Below are 21,863 nucleotides of genomic sequence, written 5' to 3'. Positions count from 1 at the left end.
ATCACTATCTTGAGATAAATGGTCTGCCAATTCCCTATCTTGAGATAATTAAATGAGTCCTGATTAGAAGGACCAGAAAAGTCTGACCAGACTCTAACAAGAATTACAGTTAATCAGTCACATTAATTGTATACTTACAATGTCCTTAATACCAAAGGTATAACTTGAGATAAACCAGTATTATGCCAGTAAGTATGAGAGAATTTAAACTTTTTCCCATGAAGACTTCCCCCTTCTGAGAAGAGCGTAAATCAAGTTGACCTCTAAACTTGAGACAATCCGGAGACACCAATTTATTTAATCCTAACCGTAAGACAGGGTGCAGGCCCTAATTCAGTCAGTTCGTCTTGTAGATGACAATAACTACTAAACTTATTTTACATACCTGAGAACTGATGACGATAATCCTGCTCTATCTTCTGGAATTTGTCAAATAAATCTTTTGCTGCTTTGTTACTTAGATTTTTGGGGTGAAACTGGGGGTCACGTATTTCCCTGAAAAACAATGTAATATGTTTTATAAAAGAAATTCATCACAACAAGCTTTCAGTATTTGTTTAAGACTAAAGCCGAAACATTACAGTATTTACTAATAAATAACTGTAACTTCAAAGTCAAAACTCAAAGTAGCAAGCTTCCTTCTGTTTGTTATCAAATTTGTCTTTAAAATAAACAAAGTTGTCTAAATCATATGAAGGGAATGTCAAGTTGTAACAGGAATAATTAACCCATTAACAACTGACTAAACATATTTCAATAGTCAACCATCTTAAAAAGTTGACTAACACATATTTCTTTTTGTTTTGCTGGGCTTGATTCCCATAATCATTGCTGAGGAACAGTCATCAATTATTGATGTTGAACAATCACTTTGTTATACTAGCTCTGACTTACCTGATCTGTTTGAATGATTTATGGCGAGCAAAAATAACAATAGGGTATATCTGTAGTCTGTGGAGTCTCTCTATGGCCGCTGGACTAGTATTGAGCAGACAGTGAATGCCCTGAAAGGAAACAAAAATCTTTTAGGATAGAGTAACTGAGAAAGTCACTATCTTTATACTTAAAATCAATATTAAGACAATTTTATTTACCACACATTTTTATAGAACATAATTTGTAAATATGGAGAAATTCTGTTTCTGATAATATAGAAAGAGACAGCAAATAAATACACCACCATTAGTGTAGTGTATTGTGGTCAGTTAGGGCCACCTGCAATCTTGCAACCACGACGTCCATGTTGAGATCGCAAGGTTGAGGCGAGATCACGCGATTGCCAGCCTCGCAAACTTGTGCAAGGAGGCAATAATTTGCACAAATTGACAAATGAGCGTCTAATTGATAGAGTTACAACTGATAATTGATGCTTTTCTCTTTTTAAACTTCCAGTTAATTTAGTTCTAAGATTTAATACTTGTTATGGTTATGGTTATAACTGTTAAAATTCCATATTGCATTGTGAATTACATATAAATTAAAACTAGTTTAATGTCATTTATGCAGATATGAACCATTATATTTGCATCGGCAGGGAAAGCTATAATAGTTATAACTCTTATCAATTAGACGCTTATTTGTCAATAAACATGTACAAATTACTCCTTTCACGAGGTTGCAAGATTGCAAGGCGAGGCCGTGACGCTTCGAGGCTAGCAACCTCACTTCCCAACCTCGCTGGAAGTCCAGGTTGCAATATAGCAAGGTGGCCGTAACTAACCACCATAGTTGTGTATACCTGATCAGAGATCACTAAAACCAATGTAATTCATACCTGATCACAAATTTCTCTAATGGACGATACACGAATACACTCATAGTGGTCATCTTGTTGCCAGTAGTCAATATAACTGCTGTCAGCGAGTCCTTGTTCCATCGCCTTTGCTGATGTCTGCATGATGACTGAGGACACAAGACAAGAAATTAAATATCTAAAAGTAGAAATGTATTACATATAAATGTCCGTGTCTCATTATGTCATGGTAATACAGGCGGACAGAATGGGATGGATATAGGTCAAAATTTTCATAATGGGATAGTATATGAAAATATTGGTCACAGATACATTTTTATACTTGGTGTTAAGACCACAAACTTGCTAGGTCAATATATCTTGGTCATACTACAATATAGCTAGTACGGCATGCTTTATCGACAGATTAAAATACCATAGATGTACTAGATTTACAGACCATAGTCAAACATTATTACTATGACATATTAAAGCCTAGATTTCAGTACACCATAGACTTACTGGGTCGACGTATTATAACCTAGATTTCAGTACACTATAGACTTACTGGATCGAAGTCTTTTAACCTAGATTTCAGTACACCATAGACTTACTGGGTCGACGTATTATAACCTAGATTTCAGTACACCATAGACTTACTGGATCAACGAATTTTAAACCTAGATTTCAGTACACCTACTTACTGGGTCGACGTATTATAACCTAGATTTCAGTACACATAGACTACTAGACTTACTGGGTCGACGTATTATAACCTAGATTTCAGTACACCATAGACTTACTGGGTCGACGTATTATAACCTAGATTTCAGTACATCATAGACTTACTGGGTTGACATATTATAACCTAGATTTCAGTACACCATAGACTTACTGGGTTGACATATTATAACCTAGATTTCAGTACACCATAGACTTACTGAGTTGACGTATTATAACCTAGACTTCAGTACACCATAGACTTACTGAGTTGACGTATTATAACCTAGACTTCAGTACACCATAGACTTACTGGTTGACATATTATAACCTAGATTTCAGTATATCATAGACTTACCAGGTCAATGTATTATAACCTAGATTTCAGTACACCATAGACTTACTGGGTTGACATATTATAACCTAGATTTCAGTACACCATAGACTTACTGGGTTGACATATTATAACCTAGACTTCAGTACACCATAGACTTACTGGGTTGACATATTATAACCTAGATTTCAGTATATCATAGACTTACCAGGTCAATGTATTATAACCTAGATTTCAGTACACCATTGACTTACTGGGTCCACGTATTATAACCTAGATTTCAGTACACCATAGACTTACTGGATCGACGTTATATAACCTAGATTTCAGTACACCATAGACTTACTGAGTTGACGTATTATAACCTAGATTTCAGTACACCATAGACTTACTGGGTCGACGTTTTATAACCTAGATTTCAGTACACCATAGACTTACTGGGTCGACGTATTATAACCTAGATTTCAGTACACCATAGACTTACTGGGTACTATTATAACCTAGATTTCAGTACACCATGACTTACTGGGTCCACGTATTATAACCTAGATTTCAGTACACCATAGACTTACTGGGTCCACGTATTATAACCTAGATTTCAGTACACCATAGACTTACTGGGTCGACATATTATAACCTAGATTTCAGTACACCATAGACTTACTGGGTCGACGTATTATAACCTAGATTTCAGTACACCATAGACTTACTGGGTCGACGTATTATAACCTAGATTTCAGTACACCATAGACTTACTGGGTCGACGTATTATAACCTAGATTTCAGTACACCATAGACTTACTGGGTCAACGTATTATAACCTAGATTTCAGTACACCATAGACTTACTGGGTCGACGTATTATAACCTAGATTTCAGTACACCATAGACTTACTGGGTCGACATATTATAACCTAGATTTCAGTACACCATAGACTTACTGGGTCGAAGTATTATAACCTAGATTTCAGTACACCATAGACTTACTGGGTCGACGTATTATAACCTAGATTTCAGTACACCATAGACTTACTGGGTCGACGTATTATAACCTAGATTTCAGTACACCATAGACTTACTGGTTGACATTTATAACCTAGATTCAGTACACCATAGACTTACTGGGTTGACATATTATAACCTAGATTTCAGTACACATAGACTTACCAGGTCAATGTATTATAACCTAGTTTTCAGTACACCATTGACTTACTGGGTCCACGTATTATAACCTAGATTTCAGTACACCATAGACTTACTGGATCGACGTTATTATAACCTAGATTTCAGTACACCATAGACTTACTGGGTTGACGTATTATAACCTAGATTTCAGTACACCATAGACTTACTGGGTCGACGTTTTATAACCTAGATTTCAGTACACCATAGACTTACTGGGTCGACGTATTATAACCTAGATTTCAGTACACCATTGACTTACTGGGTCCACGTATTATAACCTAGATTTCAGTACACCATAGACTTACTGGGTCCACGTATTATAACCTAGATTTCAGTACACCATAGACTTACTGGGTCGACATATTATAACCTAGATTTCAGTACACCATAGACTTACTGGATCGAAGTAATATAACCTAGATTTCAGTACACCATAGACTTACTGGGTCTACGTAATTATAACCTAGATTTCAGTACACCATAGACTTACTGGGTCGACGTATTATAACCTAGATTTCAGTACACCATTGACTTACTGGGTCCACGTATTATAACCTAGATTTCAGTACACCATAGACTTACTGGGTCGACGTATTATAACCTAGATTTCAGTACACCATAGACTTACTGGGTCGACATATTATAACCTAGATTTCAGTACACCATAGACTTACTGGATCGAAGTAATATAACCTAGATTTCAGTACACCATAGACTTACTGGGTCTACGTAATATAACCTAGATTTCAGTACACCATAGACTTACTGGGTCGACGTATTATAACCTAGATTTCAGTACACCATAGACTTACTGGTCAATGTATTATAACCTAGATTTCAGTACACCATAGACTTACTGGGTCCACGTATTATAACCTAGATTTCAGTACACCATAGACTTACTGGGTCGACAGGCTTTATACTTGTCACTGGAGGCGGACGCAATCTTATTGATGAGGGGTTCAGCCAGTGGAGCTAATAGTATCACTGGCCTCGTCATTTTATCTGTAAATAATTAAATATGTTCATCACCATGGGCAATTGATGTAAAATTTCCAAGTTATTTGTTCAAATGTTTAGACACACGATGTAAGATTTATTGGAAAACCAAGAATACTTTAGCAATTGCATGTATAATATGTTGCTTGATATCTTATTTCTGTACTTACATTCAATTCTATCAACTTTTGTGTAGGCGTATAGTGACACATCTGAAATGATAGATTAAAGCAAAATAAAGATAAAAATTACACAATTATGAAAACTTTGTAACAAGCCAAGAAAATTAAACACAGGACCCAAAGTTTCCAGTATTTTTACCAGCAATCTTCTTTTGGTGCTACATTAAGATACTATTACAGAAGACATCTATAAATGGAGTTATGAAATTTTCATTTTCTTAAAACAAAACAAAGAAAAACTATCTGCACACAACAGTGTTCACTTAAAGCACAAAGTTCAGGTAAAAACAGCCGGTGAAAATACGACTGATTCTGCATTTGAAGCTGTGAAATTGAGTAACAGCAATGAGAAGCTCACCATCTAGCATTGGAACGGATTCACTAGTCAGGGGGGCATCAGATGCACTAAATTCTCGACTGTCTTTGGAATTATTGCGCTTATGTCGACGTCTGAAAAAGCTGCGCCTGGCAGTTCCTGATCCACGACGTGTCGTGCCCTTGAGTTCATCCAAGTCTTGTAGACTGAGGCTGCCTGAGTGACTTCTCCGTAACATAAAGTCATCCTCAAGCCTGCAAACAGACAATAACATAATCTTAAACAACATTAAATTGTTATATAAAATGGAAAGCTTGAGAGGCAATTTTACATTAAATAAGCAAAGTGTATTCTATCATGAAAATTTTCCATGAGCTAATTGATCATTTAAGACATGCGAAGGGGAAAGTGAAAAACTAAGATCACCCAGTATACCTATATGCCAGGTACTGGTATACAAATTCTCAGAACTATAAATTATGTGAATTCACAGAAATTATCTTTTTATACTTAGATCACAAATTTCGCAGAAGATAATCCCATGCAAAGAAAATTGATTCACAGTATGCTTATATGCTTTTGTATAAAGGTAGAAATACTAAAGCATTAAGGTTATTAACAGAAACACAATCAAAACAACACTTGCAGAAAACAATAATTAGACGTGTCTGTAAGGCATGAAATCGAAACTTGACACAACACAAAGAGCTAGGGCAGACATAGCAACACTTTATGCCCCTCATCTTTTTTATTTTAACAGGCACAAGATGGACAGCATTATGATTACTACTGATATATGTACACTACTGACCTCTCTTTACTGGGAATGGTTCCAGATTTAATTTTGTTGCAGTCATCGTCCACTAACCAGCCGAACCAGCAGCCAGCCACACCTCCATACATGGTATTCTCAACCATCAGAACATTGTCTTTATAAAAACTTAATTCTCCTTCATTTTCTGCAGGACGGTCAAAGTGGGCACGCATGTAGAACAGGTCCCCAGGCTGCTCGCGAATCTGGTAATACTCTACAGAACAAAATCATAGAAAAATATTGTTATTTAAGATATCAAATGTAGGGTGTTGAAAATTCTGACATATTATACCGGGGAGTTATGTAAACCATTACAGAGTAAAAATACAGTGAATTCTAGTGTTATGTGTAGTAATCTAGGATATTGGGAGGTTTCACAACTCTGACTTACTTTCTGGATTGTACTGAACCTTCATCCCGACTGCTAAACAGGACTTGGAGATCTCTGTGGAGGCAAATTCAGCTGTGACAGACGTGAAGTCTACTCCATTGTACTGTAACAAAAGAAATCAGATAACCTCTGTAATCGAAGAAGACTGCTGAGAGAAGTATAACAATACATGAATATGGTATATAAAAAAAATTGTGTATATAGGACCAAGGTAGATCTTTCATAAAATTTATCAAATAAGCCAAAAATCAATTTGTAAAAGAAATCAGATAAATGAACTATATGCTGTTCATATTTACAATCTGCCTATAACTAAGATTTATATCCCAGTTAAATGAACTTTGGAACAGTATGTATATTGGGTTGAATACAACAAAGTTTTCACAGATTATGAAGTGAATATCTATTGATACACCATATATCCCTCACACATACCTGTAGTATTTGGTCCCCTACCAGTAACCCGTCATGTCCGAACGCCACACTATTTGGCTGTACTTCATGTACAAAGATACCAACAGTGTTTCCTCCGGCAATAGTGATGCCCAGGCTGGCATTAGGTGAGCTCTTTTTTAGGGAGACAAAGCGTGAGGATTCACACGACATGCTAGGCCTACTGTGAAGTAAAGTGAAAAGGAAAGTGAATAAAAGCTCATTAAACAATAATAGTTTTTAAAATCCCCTTTGTCTCTCATTACCCCTATCACCTCATAAACAAACTCTTGGAGAGAATTTACATAGGCATTGACTGTTGTTCAATCCTATTTCAATTTACAAAATTTTATTAAAATGGAAATGAAACATAAACAAACCTGTTTTCCATTTAAAATGGCATTGCCTCAATAAAGCTGCCTATAGCAAGCTTAATGCTTTGAAAAGGCATCAACAGATAAATGACTGACCTAAGAAAAATGTTGCTTACAAACACTAGTAGAAAACAGTAGGTACCTGAGACTTGTCTTTTTCTTGAAGGTATTGGAATCAGGCGAGTTGTTGGGGGAGGTGTTGGTACTGTCACCTGAAGAGTCACCATTGTTGTACTCTGAAACAAGGAGTCATCCTCAACACTTTTACAACAGTCTTACTTTGAAATGTTAATTAACTACAAACTAAAATTACAATTGTACTCTTATGTTTACTAAGAATCATTTTTTTATAAATCAAGATCTTGGTGTAATGGAAGTTGAAACTCACCATCAATATTATACTGGACCAGCAGAGTGAGATCCTTGCCACATTGATGCAGGAAACGAGCCGCAATCTCATGGGTGGCAGTTCTCATGTTGATTCCACAAATCTAAACAAATGACATTAATAGATTATAGCGATTTCCATCATATCAAACAAAGATTAAGACCACATATAATTACTATTACTCTTTATTCACTGTAGATACAAACATGCCAATCTACACTGTTAACTAATGTAAACCGACTTTCTTTTGCGTGCCGTTTAATTTTGCGATCCAAGTAAATTCGCGAAAGTTTATCTCTGCAAACGCCATTGATACTGATAAGAATTTCTAGTTATTTTTTAAAATCTTCGAATGCTAATCTTCACAAACTTGATTTTGAAAGAGATGTCACGAAATTAAGTACTTGTATCCGCAAAATAACGATGGTTAACAGTACGGTAATTTCGTCTTTGCATATTACCGAGTTATTTCCCTCTTGAGAAAGTATCAATTGTGATGTCATTACTTTATACATTAATCTTAATGTCATAATTACAAACCAAAGATTCTTCCTTTACTAACCTCCAGTAACTGATCACCAATGACCAGTCCTGCGTCAGCTGCCAGACTGTTTTCGTTGACCATAGATACAAAGATGCCCCCTGTGCTTCTCTTCTCTATGTTGAAGCCAACTGGCTGCAGATTTCTCTCCACATGTATGGTCCTCGTCTCCCCAGGGTAAGGTCTAAAATATGCAGTTATCAAGGTCAAGGTCAAGATATGTTAAGGACATCAAAGAAATAATGTACTGGGTATATTCAAATTTGAATCTTAACGTAAAGAGTCATAATTACCACATTGAATGCTAACTCAGATTCATTGGCCAGTTCAAAACCAGTACTTAAGCAATCAATTTTTTCTACTCTTTTATCCGAGAGTTGCCAAACTAAATGGAGACCAGTATCAAAGCAAATATTCTGCAGTGTGTTAAAATATGTAAGAAACCTTGACAAACTTGGATATAATTACATACATTATGTCTACAGGACATTATACAATTTTTGGGGGATTAAAATGCGATGATTTATCAACAAACAGTTGTCAACTTCCTATCTAGCCTTTAGTAAGCTGATCTTACTTTCTCCTACGATGAGGCACCTCCATTCTGCTGTTCAGTAAAGGAGAACCAGGACTGCTTCTCTCTGAAACTGGAATGAAAACAAAAATTAGAAAATTAGTTACAATAGCTCCCCAAATATCCCATAAAATACTAGCATAATGCCTACAAAGAAAAAGAGAAGAGACCTACTATATAGTGTCTAAAAATACCTTCAAGAGACAAACCATGCCTGCAAAATACCAGAATGTCTATTAAAGTGGACCCATGTTAATCTGGATGCTGATGATAGGGAAAATTCACTCTTCATATGTAAATATCAAGGAATGGGTTTAATTACTGACTTAATAAACAACATCCAGCTATCCAGAAAATTTGCAATCCAGACAGTTTGGGATGGAAACACAAGTGTTTGGATGATCAAGGGTCCACTGTATATAAAAATGCCTGCACATCTATACAAAATTCTGACATACCATGGGATGCAATACAATGGATAACAAAATGCCTCGTCCCTTTTCATGGTGAGGGTATAAAAACCACAATTACAGTACTGTGTTTATAAACTTACCAACTTCTACAGACCCAGACTTGGTAGATGACGTACTGCTCATAGCAGTAGGATAGCACACCCTGGGCGGTTTCCGTGGAAACGTGCTTGGCTCTGAGGGTGAAATTCGTGGTGGAACAACAAGAGGGTAGTTAATATGATCACTGGGCGTGGAAGAACTGCGCTGGGATGAGCTTGGTGAACTACACCAGTCGATAGAAGGAGAGTAGCGTGGCGGTTCACTATCACAGTCTGTACACGAATCAGTTGGAGAACTGTACGTGGGTGAGAGGGGATACTGGGTGTAGTTCCCTGGCGAGTACGGCACATATGGACGGGACATCGAGGACAGTGTCGACGAATTACTGAAAATTCAAGTTTATCAATTTCATTTCACATTTTCCCATTGTAAGATCATTCATGAAATAATAGGCAATGTTTTAATAATTTTAGTACACCCTATCTTAAAACTCATCAAAAGATTTCTATCCTTTAAATTCTAATAGTCAATACATTTTTCTCTGAAAAACTTTTTATATTGTTTACAATTCTCAAGATCTCTTTTTCTAGCAATGAAATGAGTTACTAATTACTATCAATATGAGAGCAGAAGCTGTGAGAAGGCTTACCTGCTACTCTGTCCGCGGTGTGTAGGTTGGTATGGTGGTGAAGATGTATACGGAGGGGAGGCTACCCCTGACGAGGTCGTATACGGAGGGGAGACAACTCCAGACACAAACGAGGGGGAACTAACTCCTGAGGATGGTACGTAGGGAGGGGAATGTACATTTTCATGTGGAGCAGACATGTTGTTTGACCAGCGTGCACTTCCTGTACTTCCTCCCAGTGACGAGCTGCTCTGCGGAAAGTCAAACGGTTTATGTCCTTGTGGAGATTTGCTGTAATTCATAGAGCTATGAGACTGATGACTAGACCTGTATTTATTGGCGTACTTTTGACTTCCTCGGATATCACGGTCAAGGTGCCGGGCAGGTTTATTTCCTACACGAGGAGGTGGATGCTGTTCAAATCCCTCCTTTGGCGGAAAATCTGGCCCGAATGATCCCACTGTGTGGCGTTTGTGAGCCTGGCGTGAGCTCCTAGCACTGTTTGTGTTTCTGTTGGAATATTCAGACTGGATGTGAGAATCCTGTTGTTGGAACAAAGGCACAGTGTTGGGTATGAACTGACTTGACTTGCTGCTGGACTTGGGGGAACTGATTGGAGAAGGAGAGCCAAGCTGTAGGGTAGAATCACTGCTCTGAGGACTGTGACGATATTTACCGGTCAACGTGGAATCACTACTCTGCGGACTATGACGTACCGCCACAAATGAAGCACCTGTCCTCTCTGGGGGTGTTGGGGGAGTCTTTTGCACTAACCTTTTATCTGGTGAAGGATTGATCAAAGCATCCAGTGTTGGACGCTCAAGTCTGCGTTGTGGAGAGGGAAACACAACAGTACCATTGATGGTATTATTAGGATACACACGACAGCACTTTGGCCACGTGCCACTGTTTTCATTCTCTAACTCACGCTTACGATTTGTTTTATTCACAGGTTTACTGACTTTTTCATGTGTACTCGGCATGGCAAACTCCCCTATGATATCCTCTGAAGGAGTCGTCACATTTTGTTGCAACAGGTCTTGCTGTTTCAATGTTCCATCATCAACATCATTTCGTTCTTGACTTTTATGTCTATGTTTGAATACTTTTAATTTCTCAAACTTTTCAAATACACTGTGCCTATTGGGTTTGTCAGAGTCCCTGTCTTGATACCGCTTGTCCTTGTGTCTGGACGGTGGACCAGGGCTATCTAGACTATCAGTTTGTGATCCACTACTCCGCATCTTTGTGCTACTTTTCCCACTGTCTGAGGTTGTGTTGCCATCCCACAGGGACTGGGGTTTTAGAGTAGGGCTCTCTGGTTTAGTGACTCGGTGAGGAATTTGTTCCGAGAGATGAGACAGATTTGTAAGAGGGATGGGTATAGGAGAAGATCCAGCTGAATTGATCCCCAATGGTGAGGTTTGTCGCCAGATCTCCATAACAACAGGATCACGACAGTCATCAAGGAGTCGCATCAGTTCCTTAGCACTTAGACTTTCCACCGACTTTCCATTTACCTAGAACATAAACATATTGATTTTTTTAAATTTTCAATGTGTCTCAAAAAACCACAGATTAGTGCAAAATATGAAACTTTCAAACCATATTGATGTAAAGATACAATATGAACCTACAGTAAACATTTCAATGTTAATACAGAGATACAATATGAACCTACAGTAACATTTCAATGATAATACAGATATACAATATGAACCTACAGTAACATTTCAATATTAATACAGAGATACAATATGAACCTACAGTAACATTTCAATGTTAATACAGAGATACAAAATGACTCTACACTAAACATTTCAATGTTATACAGAGATACAATATGAACCTACAGTAAACATTTCAATGTTAATACAGAGATACAATATGAACCTACAGTAACATTTCAATGTTAATACAGATATACAATATGAACCTACAGTAAACATTTCAATATTAATACAGAGATACAATATGAACCTACAGTAAAAATCTCAATGTTAATACAGAGATACAATATGACTCTACAGTAAACATTTCAATGTTAATACAGAGATACAATATGAATCTACAGTAAACATTTCAATGTTTTACAGAGATACAATATGACTCTACACTAAACATTTCAATGTTAATACAGAGATACAATATGAACCTACAGTAAACATTTCAATGTTAATACAGAGATACAATATGAACCTACAGTAAACATTTCAATGTTAATACAGAGATACAATATGACTCTACACTAAACATTTCAATGTTAATACAGAGATACAATATGAACCTACAGTAAACATTTCAATGTTAATACAGAGATACAATATGAACCTACAGTAAACATTTCAATGTTAATACAGAGATACAATATGAACCTACAGTAAACATTTCAATGTTAATACAGAGATACAATATGAACCTACAGTAAACATTTCAATGTTAATACAGACACACAATATGAATCTTCATTGACATATTTTCCTGTCTGTTAGATACTTACTCCTACGATCCTGTCACCGGTAACCAGAAGACCTTCCTTGGCAACAACAGATCCCGGTGTAATACGACTCACATACAATCCCTGTTCTATATGGATCCCAGTCTCTGCAGAAACAAATAACACAGAAATGTACACATTATCTGGTATAAAGATACCATTTTAATATGTCAGTATTTTAGAGGTATTTACCCGAACTGAAACTGAAAATGATACAATAATAACTATACCCAAACTGAAACTGAAAATGATACAATAATAACTATACCCAAACTGAAACTGAAAATGATACAATAATAACTACATGTATACCCGAACTGAAACTGAAAATGATACAATAATAACTATCTTATTTGAATGTTGTGAAACCATCTTCATAAGTGTATCAGTATTTCAAGGAGAGCTCATATTACTATGACCAGAGTTAACAGTGTTTAAAACACACAAGTATTACCTTTTCCCAGTGAAATACTGAGCTGCAGGGGCTGCCAAACTCGAGGAGTAATGCATCGCCGTCGTCTAACCATCTGTAATTATAAAAATAAATCTCCTTTTTCATATCACATTGTTTCCATCCAAAACTTAAAAACTAAATCTATATTTACTTATATACATGCAAATATGTTGACTAGGCAAATGGGTGCTGTAGATCATGAGTTTGAGACCCAGATAGAGCATGAGTCTTAGAATTGTCATCCTTCATCACTTGTCTTTATGAGATGTGTTAAGATATATTTTCACTATGTTATGTCACTTCGGGACTTATTTCCCTTGACAATTATTTATAGACGAATGAGTGAAAAATCCCTGAAATTTTCTTATACTTTCCTATTCATGTTTATGAGAAACCCTTCCTATCTTGGTTATAGGAAAAATCAACAAAATAACAAAAAATTTCAGACAAAAGGTAAGTAAGAAATGAGAATAATTCACGTACCACGTGATACCCAATAACATTTGTGCAGGACTATTGTTTTTATTCCTGATGGAATGATGTCAAAAGATGATATCCCGCCCTAAAGTCATGGTACATGAATTAGTCCCATTTATGATCTCTTGCTAATCTATCAAGGAGGGAAGGTCTTGTGATTTCTAATTCTCATGTTAAGCTACAACACACACACACTGGGGATGGGGATATGAAGCCACAACAGTTACTGACCAGGGAAACATTATCAGAGGCATCACGAAGGGTCTGCATCATCGTCCTCTTGGTCATATTGGTCGTGTCCTGGTTGTTCACCTTCATCAGCACATCATTTACCCTACAGAGAAAAACAAACCACAAATTAAGTCATGTATCAAAATTTAATGAATACCCATGTAATCAACCCTAATTTATCAAGCCAACATACAAAGAGCAATAAATTTTAATTCATAATCAAATAACCCCTCATTACAATATCTTTCCTCTATGAAATTAAATTATTTCAACATTCTCTTCTATAAAGTTTTTATTCTTACTTGAGCTTCCCATCCACGACGCTGCCCTTACTGATGTGACTTATGAAGATGGAATTATCATTGGTCAGTTGTGGGTCGTCCTTTCCACCAACAATGTCAAAGCCTAAGTTGTCAGGGTTGAAACGACCCTACAAAAACAAATCACAAAATGTTAACTGCCAAAAAATGACACTGAATAACAAGAATGTTAAACCAAAATGTCGATATAAAAGATGCAAAACACAGCCTTGAATTACCTAATTATATATTCATGCCACTGTAAACCAACTGATTCCACAGCTAATGAATTTCTTGTTTTCTGCTGAATGACTTATTCATGACAAATTAATTTGAAATCTCAACTCTTATGACTCTACTTGTGTTCAAAACCATTTCATGGCGATTTATTTTCGCGGTTTCCTATGCGAAAAAATAATTTCATGCAAAAATAAGTTGATTATTCAGCAAATCATTCAAGTTATCTGTAGATTCATATTTACATCATCATCCTGCTTGCATAAACATATATGCCCCTCTATATGACTTGTTATTTTGGAGAATTCTAATTTTTACAATATTTACGATGTTTTACGATCACCGAGCTTGACAATACTTAAGATATCTTTGATCACTGAGTTTGATAATACTTACGATATCTACGATCACTGAGATTGACAATACTTTCGATATCTACAATAATTGAGTTTGACAATACTTACAATGTCTAGATCTATGATCACTGAATTTGACAATACTTACGATATCTACGATCACTGAGATTGACAGTACTTTCGATATCTACAATAATTGAGTTTCACATTACTTACGATGTCTACGATAACTTCCTCAGTCTCCCACTCCTGTAAGTCAGCATCGATAGCGGAGTCCCTACTATGATTGTGACCCACACCATTCAACTGATTTTTTCGTGCTTCTTTTTCCATGACACTTTCATACTTTTCCCTGAAATGAATAGAACAGTTTTGAAAATATTGACTAAAATACATCATCAACAGAGATGATAACAACTCCATTCTTTCTTCATCGTTCCCCATATATCTTCAAAACATGTCCTCACAACATCCCCTCTTTATCTCTTTATAAACACACATTTTTCTGATCTAACCATCTAACATTTCACACATACTTTAATTCAGAATTCTATGGTTACCTGGTTTCCTTCAGCTCCTTGTAAGCCTCACTCTTCTGTTTCTTCAGATCATCAAAGTCACGTAAAGTCTTGGCTTTGTCACTGACAGCTCGATCCCGTTCGTGACGCAGACTGTCACACAGAGTACGAATACTATCTCGTTCTTGGACAATCTTGTCACGTTCTCTCAAGGCCCAGTCTCGAGACATGTTTGATGACTCAACCTCATGATTTAGATCTGTTAAAGTAATTGATTTAAATACAGAGTTGTAATTCATGTAAAAAATACCACAGTAAACATACCTATTTTAGTACTCATTGTACCAGATATGTTACACTAGTACACTTTTTTTATATATATTATTATGCAGCTACAATCCAGAATACATTGCTATGGTAATATGTTCATAATCAAATCTGTGTTAAATTAAAAATTTATGTATAAGTAAAGATATGTCTAGAATGGGAAATTTACCAATTGTCTAACATACACAAACTTTACCTCTAAGCTCTCTCTGAAGTTTTTCGATTGTTCGCTTCATCATCTCTGTTTCCTTGGAGACCTGGTCCATCTCCTCTGCCTTCTCTTTCTGACAGCGTTCTCGTTCATAGGTCTCTCTTAGGATCCTGTCTCGGTCCTGAATTGCCTCATGTCGTTCTTTACGTGCAACATCTCGTTCCTGTGTTACCATCTGCCAATCCTTGCGGAAGTCTTCACGTTGTCCTTCAAGCTGGTCATTTTTAGAGCGAATGTCACTATATTTACTCAACAAGTCTTTTCTCTCTTTGATGGCTTTGTCTCTTTCCTGTATTGATGCTATTAACTCACGTTTTAAATTTTCTAACTCTGTCAGAGCAGTCTTTTTCTCTTTTTCCAGAGCTTCATTCTTGCGACTGTACTCTGTGACTCGTTCCTGTAGACGGTCGTAGTCATTGAGAACAGAGGCCCTCTCAGCCATCACAAGGTTGTGTTCTGACTTAGCAGCATCTCTCTCCCTACAGGCAGATTCTAACTTGAAGAGTATCTGATTGGAGCCTTTCATTAGGTCATCTCGCTGTGCCGTAACCTTTGACATTTCCTCTTTAAGCTGGTCGCGTTCCTGAATCACTTGGTCCCAGTTACGTATAGCTCCCGTACACTGTTTCTTTAAAGCGTTTCTTTCACTGATAACACTCTCCTGGTCCATATGCATATTTTCTATCTTTTTGTGCATCTTCATGTTTTCATCTCTCAGATGTTCTAATTTACTCGTCATGTCCGAGTTAAGAGACATGAGTTCTGTGTATCGCTCACGAAGTGCCTCATAATCAGCACGGATACCTTCGTATTTATCCTGGGCACTATCATACATTTTGTTGAGGACCTCACTTGAGCCACTCTCATTAATTACCTCCCGGAGCTGTTTACGTAAGTCTGCCATTTCCTGTTTGTCCTCCTCATGGAGACTCTGGAGGCTGAGGATCTCTTGGTCCAGGTGCTGTTTCTCCTGCTCAAATTGAAGGCACTCGGATTTAATATGTGCATTCTCGTCCTTGGCATGTTGGAGCTGACTGAGCACAGACCGATACTTCTGGCTGTAGTTCTCCAGCTCCTTGCGTGTTTGGTCATATCGTTTTTCCATGTCTGTCTGTGTCCTTTTCAAAGATTGCAGTTCGTTCATGGCATGCTCACACTGGGACTTGAGACGATCATAGTCCCGATGGTGGTCAGACGATTGACTGGTCATGCTTGGATGATGTCGCTGTGATTCCTTGCTGGTTGGATAAGAACCCTCGTGAAGATCGTACTCATGAGAAGGTATAATCCTTGTGTAGGTTTTAGCTCCATCCAGGTCCTGCGAAGGAGTTTCTGTTAAAGAAAATAAGTGGTTATTTTTTATTTACATTTGTCATCAAAATTACGAATCCTTCAAAATACAAGACAATATTTATAATTCTGGAGTAAATAAAAGCTACATATGAACTGTGAAAACTTTCAAGCAATAGCGAAAACAAACTTCAAAATGTAAGACAATCAATCACTTGTTGTCCATTTTGTACCGTGGCTGATTTGTGTCTTTGTGTCATTGCGTTGTTTTGCCCTGATAAGACGAAAATTAAACATCTTAAATAATTAACATTAAATTTCGTCTTTTTGGAATGAAAAAACGAAATGTAGGATTTGTTGATTTTCGTCTTCTCAGGGTGAAAAGACTCTTTTCAAGGTGAAAAGACAAGATTTTTGAAGGCGAAAAGATGGAAATTAAAGTTGCTTAATAGCGTGCATCAATTTCATCTTTAATTTTTTGTCTTTTTTTTCGTCTTGAAAACAAGCGATACAGAAATGGTGAATGTTCGTCTTTTTGGAAAGACGAAAGACAATTGGCACAAATCAGCCAACTTAATTTTGTATCTGAATAAATCTCGAAATCAAATTGGAAAACATGAAAGAATGGCTAATCAAACTTCATGAAGAAGTAAAAAAATGTTATGGACAAAAGATGATCATATGTGATGACAGCTTCAACAAAACAACTTGACAATTATCATCCACAAGTAGAAATATAGAAAGTATCTTTGATGTATGTCAAAGGTCAAATTATACGCCACTATGACTTTTTAGCATGATGCATTTAATTGTACGTAATAGTTGTGCACTCAGTAAATCAATAAAGTGTCTACAAGGTATGTTAACGGTAATTGTAAATATTTGTCTTATTTTGTAAACATATCCTATGGAAATGTACAGATGTCACTTTATTATAGTACTTCTACATTTGTAATGTTGTGTATCAAATACACATGTGACATTACATATTTGAGGACTGTTTTAGGTGCTGTATATTCCAAACTTATCCAGAACCTTAATGACTGAGATTAAAATTTGTTTTGAAATATACTGATATGGTCCGGATCAAGAGTTGTCATATCACAGATCAGTCCAAATTGAAGATGGCTAACAATCTTTTCCAATGCCATTTGTGTCCTTTAGGCGAAAACTGGTAAAAATCCATTAAAATATTCTAACACTAACCAAACTCTGACCTACAAGTTATAGTGACCATTTTCTACCATGACTGCATTCTTACAGTTTTACTGATCAAGGTTTTTTCTTCAATCTTTTCCTGAAGTTCCTTCCGTGAGACTGAACTAAAACTTGTTAGAGATAATCTGAGTACGTTATTTTGGGGTCAGTAAAACATTCAAGATGGCCCCCACACCAAAGACCATTACAAAACTTTTTGTTCCCCTATCAAGTTTCTGCTCAAAATTTCCCACACTTAAAAGGCCCCACAACAATCTGTGTTGTCAGAATCAATGTACTTGTAATGTATAACCAATGTTACATTTATATGTCAATATAAAATTACATCTGGGTACAATAATATAGGGTGCTTCTACCCTAGAGATTTTATTAGTCTTTATTTTACTTGCACATACACATTGGTATAGTTTTGTGTAAGATACACATGTATACATTCACAAGTTGTTTTGTATACTAGATCATATATATGTATATATTAGCTATATATATAGCCTATAGTGCTATATGATACACATTTGACTAAGTATGCTGTTTACTCTACCTAACAAAATGCACATGTACACTTATGTCTATACATGTGAAATGTTTTCTAAACCTACCCCTATGAAGGTCTGCAGTACAGCCATACTTGAACATCTCATATCACAAATGAATTGTACATATACATACATGTGTAATATATTTTCTATTTCATCATATTGGCAGAGGAATTGGGTTTGCAGGCACATATACACATGTCTAATATATTTTCTATTTGTGTAATATATTTTCTATACACTCCACTATTAAGGCCTACAGTAAAACCATACTTTATCACCATATATCGCTGATGAAATGTATTTACATGTACGATTGTGTAATATAATATTTTCTATATGGGTGATATGTTTTCTATACCTACCCCTATGAAGGCCTACAGTAAAGCCATACTTGAACATCTTGTATCGCGGAGGAGTTGGGTTGCTGCTTTTGCGTGCACCTGGCATCATTTTATCACAAACACACCATAGCCTAGTGAAACACCACAAAGCCCTCCATAACACAACCTAAACTAGGCCATACTTGTATCTGTTCTTTCAGAAAACTGTTCAGAACTCCAGTATTAAATCCATTTACAGTTATAAGGATTTACTACACTGATAACAATGTCTGTCCTACACCATGTCCTATAGTCCACTTTCTATGTAACATCCTGTAGGACCTAGCCAGGCCACTAACACACACTGCCCCTACAGTATACACACTGGTCCCAGCTACACCCTACAGCTTTGCTACTTTTTTGTTTTTTAGCTGTGTACTTTCTCTCGCTCCTCGCTCCAGTTCCGATTTGCCCAGTACACAGAGTATATTCACACCACTAGTATATATATCCTGCCCGGGACACTAAAGAGGTTACACTGATGATATCCACACACTAACTCAGTAGCCAGCTGCCAACCCTCTCCTGCTTTTTATCTCACATAGACTTTTTTGCTCTTACAGCCGACTCACACAGAGGTCAAAGTTAGGGTCAACATCTGCATCAAACACACACTCCCTGTAAGGGGAGACTACTCTGAATCTCATACAATTAACCTACATAATAAACTGGACCTGGTTTGGTTATCCAATTCAGAACAAAAACAAGTCTCTAACATTTTACATATAGATATCTATATATATAGTTACAGTATTCTGTAGGGAAGCCCTTTCGGAAAGTTTTAGGGGTCACCACCAGTAAACATCACGAGTAGTATAATCATTTAACGGTTTGACGGGGTTAAGTGATAATTCTTAATTACAAATCGGAGTAGTATAACCAGCAGTAAACAGTAAACAAGTAATTATAACAGTTTGAGGGGGATTTAATAGTTTGACAGGATATAACTTGTAACCACTAATAGTTTGAGGTTATATTACTGGTAACCGCTAATAGTTTGAGAGGATATTACTGGTAACCAATATCAGTTTGAGAGGATATTACTGGTAACCACTAACAGTTTGAGAGGATATTACTGGTAACCACTATCAATTTGGGTAGATATTACTGGTAACCACTAATAGTTTGAGAGGATATTACTGGTAACCACTAACAGTTTGAGAGGATATTACTGGTAACCACTAACAGTTTGAGGGGATATAACTGGTAACCACTATCAGTGTGAGAGGATAGTACTGGTAACCACTTAACAGTTTGAGGTGATATTACTGGTAACCACTAACAGTTTGAGGTGATATTACTGGTAACCACTTAACAGTTTGAGGTGATATTACTGGTAACCACTAACAGGTTGATGGGGTATCACCTGTAACCACTAACAATTTGAGATGATGTTACAGTAACCACAAACTGTTTGAGGGGGTAAATAGTTCTAGAGTTTGCTGAAGTAAAAATATAGCAAATAGTAGTTTAGTAGTTTAAGAGCATGCAAGTTATTTGTTTGAGAAATTAACCTGTGACCTAGCCTGTTTCATGTGATCAACTACTAGTGATAATCAACTAAGATGTTATTCTGTCAAGCAGTAATGTTTATTAGTTAATCATGCAAATTTAAGTTTTGGATGGAAGTAGGCGAGATGGAGTGGGGGGGAGGGGGCAGTGGGGGGGAGGAGAGTGAGGGGTGGAGAGGATGGGGGGAGAGGTGAGGAGGTGGAGGAGAGGGTGGAGGGGAGAGGGGGGAGGGGAGGTGAGGGTGGAGAGGAGGGGGGAGGGGTAGGTGAGGGTGGGGAGAGGAAGGGGTGTTGTTAGCTAGTGAGCATCATGTCATGGGATCTTGTACACTTTGTGGAATTAGCTAATCAACAATTAGTTGAGGATAAGCATTTGTGTCACTGTGTGTAATTACTAATATAACTAGTAAATTAAAGTCAACAGGATGTGTTTGAGGTAGTTTTATTGTCAGTTATTAGTAAGGGTAATTACATTGTTATCAGCAGTCGAAATTCACTGAATAATTTTGAAGGGTAACCAAAACTTATTAACAAGATTGTGGAAACAACCTGACAAAAGTTTATGGTCTTTCCAGCAGTAATACTTTAATGAGGTAACTATAGTTACCAGTAACAACAATTGGGAATCGATGGAGTCAGTTATACTGTGTATATATACACACCAAGTATATGGACACTATGTAGTGATGACAGCCTCTCACTAATGGCTTATCTTACCCACATACATATTTTATTGTAATGGGACAACTTTAATGGTAGCACAGCTAAACATAGGCTAATAAGTCCGACAGGAAGTCTGTTAGCAACGTACCATGTCTACATGTTTCAAATCCTGTCGCCAGGGATGATACATGTATATGTCAAACACCGCCAGACACAATTTGTCAAGTTTTATCTCAAGAATTTAATAAATATTTTTTTTCCTCCAATTTCTTCTATCACCCATTAAAAATCACCTTTAATTTTGAGCAAACATTTTTGAAAATTACAAAAGATTAAAATCATTTAATTTTTCAAATTAAAACAGAAAGCATACCTGAACGACATGACTGATTCAGGGCATCCTCTTCAGAATCAGATGCAAGCGATAGTGACCTTGAATCTGAAAAATAAATGGAAATGGTCAATAATGTACTTAATACAATCAAACCTGCCTATAAAGACCGCCAAAAGTACAATGAAATATGATCTTTATAG

General features: G+C 36.6%; 1 protein-coding gene across 5 annotated transcripts in view; it reads right to left on the bottom strand.

Annotated features, from left to right (window-relative positions):
- The window catches only part of LOC138323257 (disks large homolog 5-like), a 34,940-nt gene that overhangs the window by 1,430 nt on the left and 11,647 nt on the right, over positions 1-21,863 (bottom strand). For 3 of the 5 annotated variants that reach the window (XM_069267695.1, XM_069267698.1, XM_069267699.1), the window contains exons 2-24: positions 21,703-21,768; positions 15,714-17,060; positions 15,233-15,449; positions 14,889-15,024; positions 14,083-14,210; positions 13,781-13,883; positions 13,073-13,145; positions 12,622-12,725; positions 10,143-11,641; positions 9,535-9,878; positions 8,985-9,054; positions 8,429-8,591; positions 7,867-7,969; positions 7,621-7,714; positions 7,108-7,288; positions 6,673-6,775; positions 6,279-6,495; positions 5,510-5,721; positions 5,140-5,181; positions 4,874-4,975; positions 1,775-1,902; positions 895-1,004; positions 386-495 (exon numbers count right to left, since the gene is read on the bottom strand). In XM_069267695.1, coding sequence (XP_069123796.1) covers positions 386-495; positions 895-1,004; positions 1,775-1,902; positions 4,874-4,975; positions 5,140-5,181; positions 5,510-5,721; positions 6,279-6,495; positions 6,673-6,775; positions 7,108-7,288; positions 7,621-7,714; positions 7,867-7,969; positions 8,429-8,591; positions 8,985-9,054; positions 9,535-9,878; positions 10,143-11,641; positions 12,622-12,725; positions 13,073-13,145; positions 13,781-13,883; positions 14,083-14,210; positions 14,889-15,024; positions 15,233-15,449; positions 15,714-17,060; positions 21,703-21,768 — 5,652 coding nt within the window. Of the gene's footprint in view, positions 1-385; positions 496-894; positions 1,005-1,774; positions 1,903-4,873; positions 4,976-5,139; positions 5,182-5,509; positions 5,722-6,278; positions 6,496-6,672; positions 6,776-7,107; positions 7,289-7,620; positions 7,715-7,866; positions 7,970-8,428; positions 8,592-8,984; positions 9,055-9,534; positions 9,879-10,142; positions 11,642-12,621; positions 12,726-13,072; positions 13,146-13,780; positions 13,884-14,082; positions 14,211-14,888; positions 15,025-15,232; positions 15,450-15,713; positions 17,061-19,137; positions 19,610-21,702; positions 21,769-21,863 lie in introns of those variants that run through there. The other 2 variants (XM_069267696.1, XM_069267697.1) reach the window with 2 other exon arrangements.

This window comes from Argopecten irradians, chromosome 5 (assembly GCF_041381155.1).
Source record: "Argopecten irradians isolate NY chromosome 5, Ai_NY, whole genome shotgun sequence".
NCBI lineage: Eukaryota > Metazoa > Mollusca > Bivalvia > Pectinida > Pectinidae > Argopecten > Argopecten irradians.
The sequence above is the reverse complement of the archived record's forward strand: the minus strand, read 5'-3'. Positions and strand labels throughout refer to the sequence as shown.